General features: G+C 42.4%; 1 protein-coding gene across 3 annotated transcripts; it reads right to left on the reverse strand.

The window, feature by feature from the left end:
• Positions 1 to 1,516: 1,516 nt before the first annotated feature.
• LOC113422657 (macrophage-expressed gene 1 protein-like) lies at positions 1,517 to 15,674 on the reverse strand. 3 transcript variants are annotated; one of them, XM_087950555.1, is made up of 2 exons: positions 15,574 to 15,674; positions 1,517 to 4,793 (listed from the first exon to the last, which is right to left on the reverse strand). In XM_087950555.1, exon 2 carries the CDS (start codon positions 4,753 to 4,755, stop codon positions 2,593 to 2,595), a length of 2,163 nt encoding a protein of 720 aa, XP_087806681.1. In that variant the 5' UTR covers positions 4,756 to 4,793; positions 15,574 to 15,674; the 3' UTR covers positions 1,517 to 2,592. The 3 variants fall into 3 exon arrangements, with proteins under 3 accessions (XP_087806681.1, XP_087806680.1, XP_087806682.1); XM_087950554.1 differs by lacking the exon at positions 15,574 to 15,674 and adding an exon at positions 13,465 to 13,798; XM_087950556.1 differs by lacking the exon at positions 15,574 to 15,674 and adding an exon at positions 13,033 to 13,265.
• Positions 15,675 to 18,210: the final 2,536 nt, after the last annotated feature.

Raw genomic sequence — 18,210 nt, forward strand, 5'->3', positions numbered from 1 at the left:
TTGTAGGGATTGCTCAAAGAGTGTAAATGAAGTGTCGAATTTACCGACAGAAGATAATATTTGTAACTCAGGGCTGAACTGTGTAATCTTTGGTGTTCTTTGAGCTCGATTGTTTGCTTGCAGACGTTTCCTTTACCAAATCAGAGGTGGTATTCAGCAGGTTCTGACCAGTTCTGGAGGACCGGTAGCAGAGATTTTGAGTAGTTTGGAGAACCAGTGGTAACCTTCCCCCTGGAGTGGGGAGGGAATGGAGATTTTGCTGTATCCTTCCCCTGCCACTTCCACCAAGCCATGCTCACCAAGCCACGCCCACAGAGCCAGTAGTAAAAAATTGTTGAATCCCACCACTGTACCTGTTAGATCGCGGGAAAAGAGACTCGAGACCAGGGTGACTGTTCAGCTCTTTATTGAATATACAGATCTGTGCTGGACCTGCGAGCCGGGCCGCCCTTCATATAGGGATTGCCGGCGGCTTGCAACCAATGACGGCTCTTTGAATCTCCCGCGATCGGTGCGGCCAATCGCGGTTGATTTATTACAAGCCAATCACTGCTGTTCTTTCTGCCAATCACAGAGCAGTCCGTTTGGGCCAATCAGGTGAGGGTATTCCAAGAATGCTAATATGGAACAGTACCAAACTAGATAATGCCCCAATCACTGGACAGATGTTTTCCCTCTGCCTACGGATCCTAAAGACCCTACTGATTTTTGTTCAACTGTTCTATTATTGGAGCACCAATGGCAAAGAAATAAAGAGTGGCCACTGCTATGGGGAGGCTGCCTTTCTGTCCAGCAATTGAGAGGTCACCAGTTATATCTCTATGGAGCCTGGAATGCTTACCCTATGGGCAGGGTCCCTAGGACCATTAGCTGTCTAGAATTGAATAACATCAAACAGATGTTTGCCAATCACCTCTTTTAGCTAAAAGCTATTTGAGTGTGCACCAGTTTTACAGTTCCCATAAAAACAAAGTCAGGTTTTTTTAAAATATGAAAATAATAATATAAAGTATTTTTAAAACCATAATGGGGGTCTTTTAGGCACCTTAGCTAAAGATGGATTTCTATCCCCTAAGACTTATAAATGAAATTATATATGAGGAAGCTGGAAAGAGAGAGAATCGCTATCTTGTTTCTGACCCAGTCCTTGCCAGGACTCAAGTTGCAAATAAATGAGGCGTGAATATAATTCAGGATAGTTCCAATATCAAGACAAGCTCATTTGTGATTTTGGCTTTTAGTGAAGTATGTGTGTATTTGTTTTGCCTTGAGCAAGCACAGCTGCATCAAACAATGAGTCAATACCTTACTAAAAACGTCATGAATCTAGAAATTCTCTGCTCTCACAGTTGGATAATTCTACCTCCTCCCATTGTCTAATGGATAAAGGAACAACTCCATTATTTTCTGGTCTGAAGAGGCTAAACAAGATTTGTGTGAGATGAGTGAAGTGATAGAGTATGAGATTCTGTCTGTGATGACCCAGGGTGTAACACAAACGTAACAAAATCCAAAATGTAAATAAATGTCCTTTAATGCCTCCAATTTGGCCCCACTGTTCAATAATATTCAGTTGGAGATAAAAAGTACTCAAAAATAGTTTTCAAAAGAAAGCAATACAGTCCGAATTTAATGAGCAGATAGAGGTGAAATAAAAAAAATATAGAAGAGCAACTAACCATGAATGTCCAAATATATCAATTTATTGTGCTAAACCAAGAGAATAAACAAAAGTATTCAGTGATAAAGCATTTCAGAATATTGTCACATATATTTGGCTTAAGGCAAAATTGACCTCTATTTTCCAATACAAGTTGAGTTTTGTAATGCTTTAATAAACCTATACGTTTCCAGGAATAAAAGCAGTTATCTCAATCTTACCAATTAGGGCTAATTACATAAGGCAGTGATGAAAAATCATCACCTAAGTGGTGATGATTTTTTTCTAAACAACAACACAGAATTTATTAAACTGACAAAGAATGTGTTGAGCTATTGCCAAAGCAAGCTTGCTTCTACTTGGTAGTGTTGCTCATCCGCTTTTTAAAAATGTATCAAATGATGGCTGTCAAGATGCAATTAGAGTAAAACAAATCCCCTTACATATAAATGAATTCTCAGTGCATTACAGAAAGAGCTGTTCTTGCTCTAAATCATGTCTCAGTCTGCTAAAATTACTTTTAAATTCTTTCCTATCTTGTCTGTGTAATCTGTTCTCTTTCAGCTGCAGAACTACAGTTGCTCAAACAAAAAGCTATATTGTTACCTCTGAATTGATTTTCTTTTGTTGATGTAATTTGACATTCAGGATAAAGTCTAGATCTTTCAACTGATTTCTCTCAGATTGCTTATTTTACCTGCATTCAGGTAAGTGAATTATTAATTACCTATTAATTATTCAAAGCAAATTATTTTTTTTGCTTTGGAAGGTGGTTATCATCATTTCGGTCAAACATTTTTAGGTACACTCATAGTTAATGCTTACTTCCCCTACCCCTACGCAGCTCTCCATTATTATTCTGCCTCTCCCACTTTCCAGATTCAGCTCCCCACAATTGGAATTAAACTTCAAAGAATAGATGAAAAGGTGTTTTATGCAGCACTAAGTTCTGGAGGTGTCTCCATGGTTCTATAGTTTCTGCCATCATTGCCTAGGTCCTCATTTATCACCTCTTGGTAGCCTCTCATCTTGTAGCGTCGAATTCTGAACACAATAAAAACGAAGATAACCAAGACTACCATCACTGCGATGCAAATCCCAGCAATGGCCCCACTTGATAGTCCCAAACTGTTGCTTCCTTGGAAAAGAAGAGCTATTTCCTTCCCTTCGGTGCCATTGGCCAACCTCCAGCTCCCACTCTGCGGTATTTTGACCCAGGCTTGGCTACCTTCAGTGCTCACCAGGATCGTTTCAGAAAGGCTGCCATTTGGGGACGGCGTGCGCAGAAAAGGGGGGAGCTTGATGGGAGCCAATTGCTGAGCAAAAAGTGTCCCTGCCTGCAAACAATAGAGAATTTCACAGCCATCGCTCAAATACGCCTTATGTTGACTATGTCCAGCTGGACATTTCATGGGGTATTTAGTAGGAGAATCTTGGTAGAAAAAATCCTGGAGGATTCCAGGGCTTTGGCCCTTCCGTAAGCCTGCCAGAGGATTGCCAGACTGGCAGCTGAAGAACCCACCAAAGGGCACCGCAAAGCGGGAGCCCATCTCGTAGTCATTGCTGACGCACACCTTCAGATTATCAAACAGGACCAAGGGGAAGTAGTAGGCCGGACAGGTATAGGTGCTAGTCACCGGGTTCTCATTCCCGGTACTGTAGAGTCCTCCAAAGAGAAATCCGGTACTCTGAGCTATTGGACCTGCGGCAGCACACCAATAAGCAAAGAACTTCACTGTGCTGGGGTAGTAGCGGATGCCGCACACGTTCTTACAGCACTTAAGGACAAGCCAGCAAGTATGGCACTGCTGATGACACTCCATCTTGGGCTGGTTGGCTGTACGCTGCTCTTCATGCAGCAGGACAGCCGAATAGTTCTGTGGGCAAGAGTAGTTGCCAGTCAAGGGGTTCTGGATACGGTAAGCTTGGCAAAGCTCTTCTGGGTCCTGTCCCGAAACCCCGTGGCACTCCTGAAAGATTCCACCAAAGGTATAATTGGTGCTGGGATTTTGGCACGAGCCATCATCAACATTGGCCTGGAAGTTGAAATTCATCGAGCTGGGCTCAACGCAGCCTGGGTGGGTGTTGATTGCATAGTAGAGGCGGATAGCATTTTCCACCGTAGTGGCCACTCGACGAACTGTAGGCTCTGGCAATTCAGGTAAGGCATCAGGGGTGATGAAAAATGGCAGTGGAAGCCCTGACTTGCCTATTGCTACTAAACCATTGGGGATGCCTTCCTGCCATTTCTGGAGGGTGATGCCAGGATAGAAGGGCACACTGCCCCAGCCCCCCAATTTGGAATTTATTGTATTTGCCACATACTCCTTAGTTATATTACTCAAACTTTCCATGGAGGTCCCAATTCCCACATTGATTTTGTGGAAAAAAGTAACAGAGGCAGAGGCAGTGATGCTTGCCTTCTGAGCATCGTTGTCCAGCAAAAACTTTTTTTTCACCTGATCTTCTTGTATGAGGGACGCTCCAGCCTCCACACTTGTGAGGACATGTGTGCCGTAGCTTAATACCAGCATTTCTGCCATGTACTCAGCAATCCGACTCTGGTTGTTCTCCAGCTGGTTGCCTATGCTCACAAGCTGATGGCGGAAGTCCTTGTGGAAAGTGAAGGACGTTTGAGCTTTCACAGAGTAGATGTGATGCCGTACTTGCACTCTTGTGGTGACTGTCTCATCATAGACATTGTGGGTCTTCGTGTCTTGGCAACCAGTGGAGAACCTGCCATTGAGCACAGTGAGGTAGGATGCCTCAGCATTGATGGATTTGGAAAATGCATCAGTGTAGGACAGCCAGTCTTTAATAATTTCAGAGTGGACCTCCATTATGCTCTTCTTGAGGGGCACCACAAAGACATCATTGGGAATGAGGTACTCACCATCTTCAGTGGTCTGGCATTGGGAGTAGTTGAGGGTCATGACCTTGCCCATCTCCACATTGCGCAAGTTGTCCCAGCCACCTCCAGGTAGGACTTCTAGTACCTTTTTGCCTTGAAGTCTACAAGCTTTGAATCCTGGATCTTCAGCTCTTGCACTCTCTGTACTCATCAACACCAAGAGGGCCCAAAGCCAAAATGCCATGGTCAGGGAAGGGAAAAGGCCACTTCACTTGCACAGTCCTGAAAAGAGAGAAAAGTTTCGTTATTTAAAAGGCTATTTGTTATTACTTGAACCAGCCTTCTCTGAGATGATGCCTCCACATATCAGAACTCATAGCCAGCATCATGAAAGCTCTACTTTCAGCAATGATTGTGGTAGGGGTTCTGGCTTATGCAGGCTAAATCACCCATTGAAAAAGAAAAGATGTGCATGCACGCACACACACAGACACATCCATCAAAAAAAAAAAAATCAACAACTTTCTCCACTTTTACGGACGAAAACATAGTCCTAGAGGGGGAGAAAACTAGATAAGATAGCAATCAAATGTTACAAGTACAATTTCTGGCAATTCAGTTGAAGTAGAAAGAACTGATGATTTTAAAAATGGCTTACTATTGCTGCAAAAGTTAATATATAATCCAATCCTTTCAAATTAACATTTTGCTAAACACAAACACACAACACAGACACACAAAATGGCTGCAATACACATGTAATAGAGCATCACTGGTGGTTTTATAATACGTATCAACCAGGTTGCTTCTTTGAATTGGAAAAACTATGATAAAGCCAAGTTATGACCTTATTCTGGCTTTCTGCGGAGAATTACCCTCCCGCTCCCATTTGCCTCTGACAGTGCTTTACATGGCACAGGCGGAGTGGGGAAGGAATAGCAGCCAAGAGGAAGCCACTTTAACCGTAACAGCTGTCTTCCAGTACTTGATGGGCAGAATGAAAAGATAACTTCGCGAAGCTCGACCTGGCACAAGCCTATCAGCAGCTGCCGGTCGATGACGAAACCGCCGAGGCACAAACTATTGTCACCCACCGGGGCGTTGTTGTAACCGACTCCAGTTTGGAGTCAGCGTGGCCCCGGGATTTTCAAAGCCTCATGGAGAGACTCCTACAAGGAATAAAAGGGGTGGTCCCTTACTTCGATGACATACTAGTATCAGCAACCAACCGGGAAGATCTAGAGGGTCGCCTAAGGGAAGTACTAGAGAAATTCAAAGGGGCCGGTTTAAAAGTGAAAAGGAGAAATGCCAACTTTACACAGAGAAAGTCGAGTTTCTGGGGTACCTCCTAGACCGACATGGCATCCACCCGACCGGGAACAAAGTAAAAGCCATCAAGGAAGCCCCAACCCCCCAAAACAAGACAGAGTTACAGGCATTTTTGGGACTACTCAATTTTTATAACGTGTTCTTACCCCAAAAGGCAACCGCGGCGGAGCCTTTGCATAGGCTCCTGGACAAAACGACAAAATGGTCCTGGGGACGCGTGAGGAAACCGCATTCAGGAAAACAAAAGACCTGCTAACCTCGGACGCCGTCCTCATACAATACAACGAGACTCTACCCTTACCGTCACATGCGACGCCTCACCTTTTAGGCGTCGGTGCCGTCCTCAGCCATACCCTAACGGACGGAAAAGAAGCACCCATTGCATTTTTCTCAAGAACACTTAGCAAGCCAGAAAGATACTACAGCCAACTAGACAAGGAAGCCCTTGCCATCGTTGCAGCCGTAAAGAAATTCCACGAGTATCTTTACGGCCGTCAATTCACAATTATCACAGATCACAAACCGTTGCTAGGAATCCTGCTGGGAAACAGGGCCACACCGAACATCCTATCCCCCAGGATGACAAGGTGGTCCGATTCCTCGCCTTCGACTACCGGCTCACATACCGCCCGGTAAGACAATCACCCATGCAGACGCACTGAGCCGTTCGCCATTACCCGACCTCAACGACGACCCAGCACCCACGACGACCACCCTCAGCATAGAGGCGCTACCCGACCTGCCCATAACCGCGCCAGACATTGCCCGAGAAACAAATAAAGACAAACGTCTGGCACGGGTATTGCACTGGGTAGAGAAAGGGTGGCGGAAAAAGACAACGACGAATCATTCAAACCCTTCAGAAACAGACAAACAGAACTATCTCTACAGAAAGGTTGTTTGTTATGGGGGGACAGGGTGGTTGTACCAGAGAAGTTGCAAAGGAAAGTATTAAAACTTCTGCATGACGGGCACCCAGGCATCGATCGAACAAAAGCCTTGGCCAGAAGTTACGCGTGGTGGCCAGGCATAGATAAAGAAATTGAAGGGTGGGTGGCCAGGTGTTCACGCTGCCAAGAAACCAGACCAAATCCCCCTGCCGCGCCAATATTAGAATGGGAGACCCCAGGGGACCGTGGTCTAGAATACATATAGATTTTGCCGGTCCCACAAGGGGACACACATTCCTCATCACGGTGGACGCTTACTCCAATTGGCTGGAGGTAAGCAACATGAAAACCACCACAACTGAAGCCGTCACCAGGGTACTAAATAAACTGTTCGCGACCCACGGCCTTCCTGATGTCATCATGTCGGACAACGGGCCACAATTCACCTCGCTGGAATTCGAAAAATTCCTAGCAGAAAAGGGCATACGACACGCCTTGACAGCGACGGCTCATCCGGCGGCCAACGGTAGGCGGAACGGATGGTCCAATTCACAAAAAACCATCCAAAAAATCGAGCACGGGGATATACAGGAAAAAAATAAATAAACTGCTTCTAATACAACATATAACCCCTAACACGACAACAAACAAAAGCCCGGCAGAATTACTGATGGGGAGGAAACTAAGGTCCCCACTTGACAGACTGCACCCCACATACAACCCGGAAAGACCCCGGACTCATCAAGCAAACACCGGGCATTTAAACCAGGCGATGCAGTCTACGCAAAAAACCTTACCGGAGACCCACTATGGGTACCGGCAACTATAACCAAATAACAGGTCCCCATTCATACAGACTACAAAGAATGGACGGACAAGCGTGGAAACGCCACATAGATCAGTTAAGATCTCGAATAAAAAACACAACCGACACGCAAGCAAGCACAGACAACCCCATTAACACAAACCAAGGGGAGGGAAAATACAGGGGACCAAGGAAGAATAGAACACAACCAACAATACTCACCAGATATCAGCCAACTCGAAGCCGCACCAGGGAGAAGCAGCCAAGCCAGCTCGACCAGCCCGGAAAGACCAAGCGGGAGCGGCAAAGTCGCAGCTCGACCAACCCGGGTAGACCGGGAGGAGCTGCAGCAGCAGGCCCACACTCCAGACGATTCCATCAAATAGGCTGAGAGCAACAAAAACCCCACTGAACAGGCGGGAGCCAGGAAACAACTGACCTGCGCAGGTCCAGTAGACAAGTACGTAGCCCGCCTACTTACGGGACTATGTTGCGTAGGAACGAACCAAGAGGGGAGGGTGTTCTGTACAAGGAATTAACATACTTGCAAACCCACGATGCGATTGGCTAAAGCGCGCGCAACCGGATTGGTCGGGCAAGCCGCCCGGATTGTCCGTTAGAATCTCCGCTATTGGTTGAGCCAAGAGCGGGAGATTAACGATGTCATGGCCGCGGGCCGCGCTTGGAAATAAAAAGCCGGGGTTTTCCTTCCTTTCTCAAGCATGTACTGGAGCACAATAAAGAGCTGAACCTTGTCACTGACTCCGAGCTTCCTTCCTGCGCCGGACTCGACACTGGAAAGTCGAACTCTAAGAAGGAAAATAGCTGCGATTAACTCTGGCATTACTACCAGATTTAGTTGGAAGTAAATGACAAATCGGATAAGTAAACCCAAGCCACGTGACTGTATTTTCTCCTACTACTCAACTTGAACAGCTTAGGAAAGTTTTACACTGTTTCAAAAACCCTTTGAGCATCGTATTACAGTCTTGTTTACAGAGTAATAGCAATCTACTATTACAAAGAGCAATAATTTCCTCTCAGTCAACAACAGCATTAACCCTTTCCTCGCAGACTCTTAATACTACCTCATTACTTTAATCAAACACTGATTGACTCATTATCTCAAAACTTACAACTTTTCTACCTCATCACCTATATCAACGGTTAGATAATCAATTTCTATAAAATATTTTATTAATTGTTCAATTGATTTATGGTCCTAATTGATTAGTGTGACTAGAGTGTTTAGTGCAAATAGTGTTATTACTGACTAGTTGAAAAGATCAATATGCATGTAATTTAATTGAATAGTAAAATCAATGATTTAGTGAATTTAAATGAACAGTGTGAATAATGATTAGTGTAATTAATTGATTAGTGTTTAGAATATTTAATTGATTAGGCTGATTGTTGCCCAGAAATATTATCTGACTAGAGAGATTACTGCAATTGATGATTGATTGGTGTGATATTGTTCCATTAATTAATTTAATCAACGTACCATCTTAACAAACCTACCATGACAAAAAAAAATCCTATGCCAAAGCACTACCTACAGAGAACATAATCCCCACCAATGATCCACAAGACTCCTGCACATGCCTTAAATGCTACAAAAATCTAAAGGATAATGAAAACTCCATCAAATGTTCTCTGTGTAAGAAATACACTCATCATGACTGCTTGGGATTAACCAAGCAATTTATTCAATACCTGGAATCATCCAATGAGTTTCCATATTACTGCAATTCATGCAAACCCAAACTGGATCTGTTGGAAAGAATTGATACCATTGAAACCATAGTAGCATCCCTGGACGCCGTAAAAGAAAGAATATCCAACCTTGAAAAAAAAGAAACAACGCAAAAACCTGAACTTCCAATAGCTACAAACCACATCTCTACCCAACAACCACAACCCAATCCAAAACCCAATCCACAAATAAACACAACCCAGACAAATATTGATATCCCAATCCTCATCAGAGAAGCTGTTGAGCGTGAACGGAAACGCGTCCAAACGCCATCTTATTTGGTCTAGAGGTCACCAATAACAATGATGACATCACAACTGTCCAAAACATCATCAGGGATTATCAAGCATCAACCATCTCCGCTGATGAAATACTTGACATTTCACGCATTGGCCGAGAGCTCAATAACAGTGACGGCTCTGTAGCCCCGCGCCTGTGCAGAGTCATTTGCAAAAATGAATCAAGCAAACGTAAATTCATTTATACTATAAACTCACTCGCCAAAACCAACACCAACCATAAGAACCTCCGTTGCCGCCCTGACCTAACCATACAGCAACGTGCCCGCTCCCGTGTACTCCGCATTGAACTCAAAAACCGCCTAGACAATGGAGAGAAGGACCTGTACATTGACTACCATGCTGACTGTATCAAAAGTAAGCCACGCAACCCAATACTCAGCTTTTACCCTCAACCACAACCCTACCTCAACCGATCCACCATCACCCAAGACTAGGCACGCACGGCCCCAACTACCTCAATTCCAACTACTGCCGGCCTTAAATGCAAACTACTCAATGCAAGAAGCCTCGTGAATAAAATACCTGAATTTCTCATCCTCCTAAATATGGCTAACTTTGACATTATATTTGTCTGTGAAACATGGCTCAATGCATCTCTCCCCACTCCATTACCACAGTAAGAGACTATCATGTTTACCGATCAGATCGTGAAAATCGTCGAGGAGGTGGTGTTGCTATCTTCTATAAAAATCCTTACATCTAAAAATATCCAAGTTACCCAGGAGCTTGCTCTTCCTGAGACCATCATCTGTGAACTATCCTTAAATATCACAATTCGATTCTTACTATGTTACAGAGCACCTGATTATGACATCGAACATGTAAACAAGCTAAATACATTACTAACATGGGCTGCATCCTGCCCATACCCTTTTATCTTTCTTGGTGATTTCAATCTACCTCATATTGACTGGACCCTAAATGATTGTACAACTGAAATCATACACACAACCTTCTACAATGCTATTACAAATCTGGGACTGGAACAACTAGTAACCAACAACACTAGACTAAACAACTGCCTCGATCTCATCTTCTGCAATAGTGTGAATTTAATTTACGGAATACAAACTAAAGAACCCTTTTCCAGTAGTGACCACAATATGATTGACTTTTGTCTCAACATACATCCACACAAAAATCACCACAATGATGTAATCCCCAATTGTAACTTCAAAAAAGGCAACTATGATCTTATAGACAACGATCTCTCATCCCTTGATTGGCAATCTCTATTCACTGGATGCAATACTGTTGAAGACCATTACAACATATTTTTACTTGAAGTCAAAAGAGTCATCAAACTATATGTACCAACAACAACTCCCAAAACAAAACAAAAAAGCAGATTACCCATATCAATAAGGAAACTTCAATCCAAAAAGAGATCACTCTGGCGGAAAAACAAATCTGGTCACGTTGCCAATTTCAAAAACCGATACAAAAATTTATGCCACCAGATAAAGACCGAATGCACCAATTATCACATTAAACAAGAGGAAAACCTTCTAAGCACCAATTCCACCCGTGCTTTTTACAATTTTGTAAACAACAAACTAAAAGACTCAAGGTCCATCCCTCCTTGATAGGACCTGATGGTAAAGACTGCAACGACGACACCATTAAAGCCAACATCTTTAACACATTCTTCGCTCAGTATTTGTAAACAGCAATGGATCATGCCCAGTATTTCCTAGCCGTACCACAGATAACAACAATGATCTAATACATATCGATTTCACAGAAGACAATGTTGAAAAAGCACTACGCAACCTAAAACCATCTCTATCTATTGGACCGGATGGAATATGTGCCTACTTCTTAAGAAAGCTATCCACTGCCATAGCCAAACCTCTAAGCATAATCTTTGAAAAATCTTTCAGGACCAGCTCCTTGCCTAACCTATGGTCACAAGCCACAGTCATCCCCATCTTCAAAAAGGGAGACCCAAGCCTAGTTGAAAATTACAGGCCAATCTCCTTATGCTGCGTCACCTGTAAAGTCATGGAATCAATTATTAACCAATCCATCATCCTCCACTTAGAGACAAACAACCTACTCTCCAATAAACAATTTGGTTTCAGAAAAAAACTATCCTGTAATCTGCAACTCTTACACTGCAAAAACATATGGACGACACAACTCGACCAGGGCAAAGCAATAGACGCCAATCTACATAGACTTCTGTAAAGCCTTTGATTCAGTGGTACCGACAAACTACTCCTAAAAATAAAATCCTATGGTATCTCTGGACAACTGAATAACTGGATAGAAGCATTCCTGTCAAACAGACAACAAATGGTCAAAATCGGGAGCGTACTATCAAATCCAGTACCTGTCAATAGTGGTGTTCCCCAAGGCAGTGTTCTAGGACCAACTCTCTTCATACTCTACATAAACGACCTCTGTGATCATATTAAGAGCAATTGCGTTCTCTTCGCTGATGATGTAAAGCTGTTCAATACCACAGACAATACTGCTACCCTACAAAAAGATCTTGACTATGTATCAGAGTGGTCAAACAAATGGCAACTTCAAATCTCAACAAATAAATGCTCTGTCTTACATATTGGCAAAAAAAATCAGAAAATAAAATACAAGCTGAATAGTCAAGATCTTGTTGATGACCCAAGCTCTGTAAAGGACCTTGGAATACTCACCTCTAATGATCTAAGTGCTAGAGCCCACTGCAACTACATAGCCAAAAAGGCATTAAGAGTTGTTAACCTAATCCTACGTAGCTTTTTCTCTGGTAATATCACACTACTAACCAGAGCATACAAAACATTTGCTAGACAAAATACTCGAATACAGTTCATCAGTCTGGAACCCACCTACGTATCTGATATTAGCACAATTGAGAAAGTCCAGAAATATTTCACAAGAAGAGTTCTCCACTCCTCTACTCGTTGTAGAATACCTTATGCCACCAGACTTGAAATTCTAGAACTAGAAAACCTTGAATTACGCCGTCTTCGGTCTGACTTAAGCATGGTATATAAAATCATACATTGCAATGTCCTACCTGTCAATGAATACTTCAGCTTCAACCATAACAACACAAGAGCACACAATAGATACAAACTCAAAGTAAACCGCACCAACCTTGATTGCAGGAAATACGACTTCAGCAATAGAGTGGTCAATGTCTGGAATACTCTACCCGACTCTGTAGTTTCTTCCCCAAACCCCAAAAACTTTAACCTTAGACTGTCTACTATTGACCTCACCCCTTTCCTAAGAGGCCTGTAGGGGGCGTGCATAAGCGCACCAACGTGCCTACCGTCCCTGTCCTATTGTTTCTCTTATTCTTTTGTTTTTCTTATATGTGCCCATTTCATGTATTCACAACTATGTATACATTTGTGCTTATTATCTTGTAAGCAATTGGCAAATCAAATAAATAAATAAAATAAAATAAATAAAATAAAAAACTTACAGAGTGAGTATGAAACAGTTGCAGAGAAGCACTGAGATAAGGGGGTTGGTTTATTCTCCCGAGAGTAAGATAAGAAGCAAAGCTGGAAGCTCATTAAAAAGAGATCCAACCTAGAACAAAGGAGAAACTTTCTGACAGTGAGAACAATTAATCAGTGGCACGGTTTTGCCTCCCCAACTGCTCCATTGCTGGAGGTTTTCAAGAACAGACTGGACAACCATTTGTTCTGGATGGTGTAAGGTCCTCTGCCTTGACCAGGTAGTTGGACTAGATAACCTCCAACTCTATGATTCTATATTTTTTGTTGAGTAGAAAATCTGTGGCAAAACAAAGGTAGGACACATTTAAAACTCTGCAAATCTCCTGAACTCTCTGGCCCTAAATAGGGGTTGCCTCTGAACTTTGGAAAATTCATCTCAATTCATTGCTTACCTTGCTTGACTCTCCAGGTCCACTGTTTCTTTCTGTCCACCAAAGGAATTTTCAACTACTTGGCTCGGTTTAGCACTGATTTTTTTTTTTTAAAGAGCCGACCAAAAGAGACTAAACAGGAAGTTTGATTTCTCCATCCCCCCCACCCACCCAAACAACAGGATTGGGCAATTGAAACATGATGGGAGTGTCCCTACTGAGGAGAGAGAGCAATGCATCACATGATCTTTCAGAAAGCAGTTTTCAAGGAAACTGAAACAGAAACTTTCTGCGGAAAGTCCCTTCTCTCCCCTTCACCGCCTTAGCCCCCGCTTCTTCTGCATACTTTCCTTTTGATACTGCTTTCAGTGTAAATAATTTCTGTCCTGGGCACAAAATTCATCCATCTGTGATAAGGAGGAATTATTAACCAAAAAAGTCTCTTGTCCTACAGAAATGACGTAAAGCTGTTCAATACCACAGACAATACTGCTACCCTTCAAAAAGATCTTGACTATGTATCCGAATGGTCAAACAAATGGCAACTTCAAATCTCAACAAATAAATGCTCTGTCTTACATATTGGCAAAAAAATCAGAAAATAAAATACAAGCTGAATAGTCAAGATCTTGTTGATGACCCAAGCTCTGTAAAGGACCTTGGAATACTCACCTCTAATGATCTAAGTGCTAGAGCACACTGCAACTACATAGCCAAAAAGGCATTAAGAGTTGTTAACCTAATCCTACGTAGCTTTTTCTCTGGTAATATCACACTACTAACCAGAGCATACAAAACATTTGCTAGACCAATACTCGAATACAGTTCATCAGTCTGGAATCCACACTACGTATCTGATATTAGCACAATTGAGAAAGTCCAGAAATATTTCACAAGAAGAGTTCTCCACTCCTCTACTCGCTGTAGAATACCTTATGCCACCAGACTTGAAATTCTAGAACTAGAAAACCTTGAATTACGCCGTCTTCGGTCTGACTTAAGCATGGTATACAAAATCATACATTGCAATGTCCTACCTGTCAATGAATACTTCAGCTTCAACCATAACAACACAAGAGCACACAATAGATACAAACTCAAAGTAAACCGCACCAAACTTGATTGCAGGAAATACGACTTCAGCAATAGAGTGGTCAATGTCTGGAATACTCTACCCGACTCTGTAGTTTCTTCCCCAAACCCCAAAAACTTTAACCTTAGACTGTCTACTATTGACCTCACCCCTTTCCTAAGAGGTCTGTAGGGGCGTGCATAAGCGCACCAACGTGCCTACCGTCCCTGTCCTATTGTTTCTCCTATTCTTTTGTTTTTCTTGTATGTGGCCATTTCATGTATTCACAACTATGTATACATTTATACTTATTATCTTGTAAACAATTGACAAATCAAATAAATAAATAAATAAATAAATAAATGTTATCCATTGCAAATCACACCGTTTCTCTTTTTCTCCTGTTTGCTTCCCCCAGAGTTTATGAACCATATTTATGGATAGGTAGTCCACAGTTCATTTAGTGACCGTTCAAAATGGCACCGGGAAAAGGGGACTTAGGACCGTTTTTCACAGTGACAACTGTTGCAGCATCCCCACAGTCACGTGATCAAAATTCAGATGCTTGGCAAACTCGTAATTATGACCATTGCAGTGTCCAGGGGTCATGTGATTCCCCTTTTTGCAACCTTCTGTCAATGGGCAAGCCAGATTCACTTAACAACCTGGTTACTGACTTATCAATCACAGTGATTCACTTAACAACTGTGGCAAGAAATGTCATAAAATGGGACAAAGCTCACTTAACAAGTTTCTCATTTAACAACACAAATTTTGGACTCAATTGTGGTCATAAGCCGAGGACTACCTGTACTTAAGAAGACATCCAAGAAATGGCTGCAATTGGAGATGAACAAAAGCATGAGCTCTGATTAAGATGTGGAAAAGGTGACTTGAGTTCCCACCGGTAACGAAATAAATGTTTGGATTTATTTTTACTATCAACCCATGAAACCACCCTGAAGAGAGTAGAAGAGTAAAAACCCGAGCTACCGAGGACTAGTACAAATGGCCCAAAGAAGAATTTGACAAGTAGGCTCCCCTTTCCTTGTGCTCACCTGAAAGAATTCTGCCTGGTTGCCCCTGGAAATCGGTCAGTTCAACCTCAGAGGTTTGTTTAGCAAATATTTGCTCCCTTGTTTTATCTGCCCTTTGATATCTTCTTAGGTCGTACTGTGGCAGTCAGCATTTCTAAGCCAATGGCACACCTACTTTTTAGGCTGCTCTTCAATTGTTCCACCCCGCCCTCCATCTACAGTTCTGCAACTTTGGAGATCAGGATGACACGGTTGACTTGTGGGTATGAAGGGCCACTTCAGCTGCTTATGGAAACAATGAGATCCACATCAATGTCAGTCTCATACAGAACAGTTGTCCACTAAGAACTGGTGTTGGAAGGGTTTGAACTTCAGAACTGTTGTGGTCCACTCAAATTTAGGTACAGGTACAGGTAGTCCTCGACTTAAGCTAAGTTCACTTAGTGACTGTTACAACGGCACTGAAAAATGTGACCTACAACCTTTGCATTGAGAAAAAAAAATATAAGTTACTCTTTTATAAAAGGATTCATATATTTAGACTAGAAGATTCTCTTTTGCTCTGATATTTGTGATATTTGCAGGTTCCCCGAACTACTCAAAATTTCCGCTACTGGTTCTCCAGAACTGGTCAGAACCTGCTGAATACCCACCTCTATGCCTATGATCCTGTGATCAAAATTCAGCTGCTTGGCAACTGGTTCATATTTATGACCATTGCTGTGTCCCAAGGTCATGTGATCCACCTTTTCTGACCTTCTGACAAGCAAAGACAATGGGGAAGCCACATTCACTTAATAGCCAGGTTACTGGCTTTCCAGCTGCAGTGACTCACTTAACGACTATGGCAAGAAAAGAAGTAAAATGGAGCAAAAGCCACTTAACCAATATCTCTCACCGAACAACATAACCGTGGGTCTCAGTTGTGGCCATATGTCGAGGACTACCTGCAGTGAATTCATTTGGGAATTCTTTTTTTATTGCAAAGAATTAGGGCCGACTCTTTTCATGAATTATCCGTATGTTTTTGGAATATGGAGTCCTTTATCATGCGCTAAGAGGTTCAGAAGCAGACACCCACACATTCCTGGGCCCGAAAGTGCAGCTAGAATTGGATTTCTGAAGGAAATTACCATCCTGAGATTTAATATTCATATAAACCTGTTAAGCAATTCCCTTCAGAACATCACATACATTATTCGATCATTCTCCAATAAAACTGTGCATTTACTTGCAAAAAAAATTAAAAATCTAAAAAACAATGTCGATCTTCAAACTAGGTATAATTAATGTCTTGAATTCACAGCCACAATGTTCAGAGAGGTATGGCTGCCCAAACAGCTTTATACAAAAGCCAGAGAATAAAGCCAGATGACTTTATACAAAAGCCAGAGCTGAGGTGGGTTGGCTGGGAGTGTGTGACTGGCTCAAAATCACCCAGCTAGCTTTCATGCCTAAAGGGGAGACTAGAACTCACCATCTTCTGGCTTCTAGGCCAACACCGTAACTACTTCACCAAACAGCTTTCTATGTTAATCAGCAGGAACTAGCCCTGTAGCTTTAGCTGCCAAGAAATATAAGTAGTCCTCAGCTTATGACCACAATTTAGCCCAAAATTTCTGTTGCTAAATAAGACATTTGTTAAGTGAGTTTTGTCCCATTTTATGAATTTTCTTGTTCAGTGGATGACTGCAGTTGTTAAGTTAGTAACCTGGTTGTTAAGTGAATATGCTTCCCTATTGACTTTATTTATTTATTTATTTCTTGAATTTACATTGCCGCCTATTTGCCCATGGCAACTCGAGGCGGCTTGCAGAATGTAAAACAATGTTTGAAATTTAAAAAAAAAACACAATAAAAACTAACAAAAAGAATCAAATAAATTAATGAAGTGCAATAGAACAAAATCTTGGGGGGAAATAATAAATAAAAAAATAAAAAATCACACACACACCAACACACACACACACCCCGCCCCAACAACAGCAGATCACACGAGAGATTTGATGGGCTCCGCCCCGCTCTGGCTTCCCCAGGTCTTCAGTGCCTTCCGGAAGAGTATTAGAGAGGGGGCCATTCTAATCTCTGGGGGAATGAAGTTCCAGAGAGAGGGAGCCACTTCTTCTGGGTCCCATTAGGTGTATCTCCTTTGGGGATAGGATCCGCAACATTCCCTGCCTCTCCACTCTTATAGGTCATCAGAAGATTGTAAAAGGGGATCACGTCACCCCAGGACACTGCAACCGTCATAAATTTGAGCCAGTTGCCAAGCATCCATGTTTTGATTATGTGACCATGGGGATATTGCAATGGTCATAAGTGTGAAAAATGATAATCTGTCACTTTTATTAGTATCATAACTAAAATAAATGGTCCCTAAATGAGCTGTTGTAAGTCGAGGACTACCTGTAAATTCATTTGATTGATTTATTAGTATTGAAATGGAAATCCCAAGCAATTATTGTTACATATGCTTATATCTATACTTATATGAGCCACGGTGGTGCAGTGGTTAGAGTGCAGTACTGCAGGCTACTTCTGCTGACTGCCAGCTGCCTGCAATTTGGCAGTTCAAATCTCACCAGCTCAAGGTTGACTCAGCCTTCCATCCTTCTGAGGTGGGTAAAATGAGGACCCTAGATTGTTGGGGGCAATATG

The sequence above is a fragment of the Notechis scutatus genome, chromosome 1 (assembly GCF_049901735.1).
Source record: "Notechis scutatus isolate UNSWTSFEM ecotype Mainland chromosome 1, rNotScu1.2, whole genome shotgun sequence".
Classification (NCBI taxonomy): domain Eukaryota; kingdom Metazoa; phylum Chordata; class Lepidosauria; order Squamata; family Elapidae; genus Notechis; species Notechis scutatus.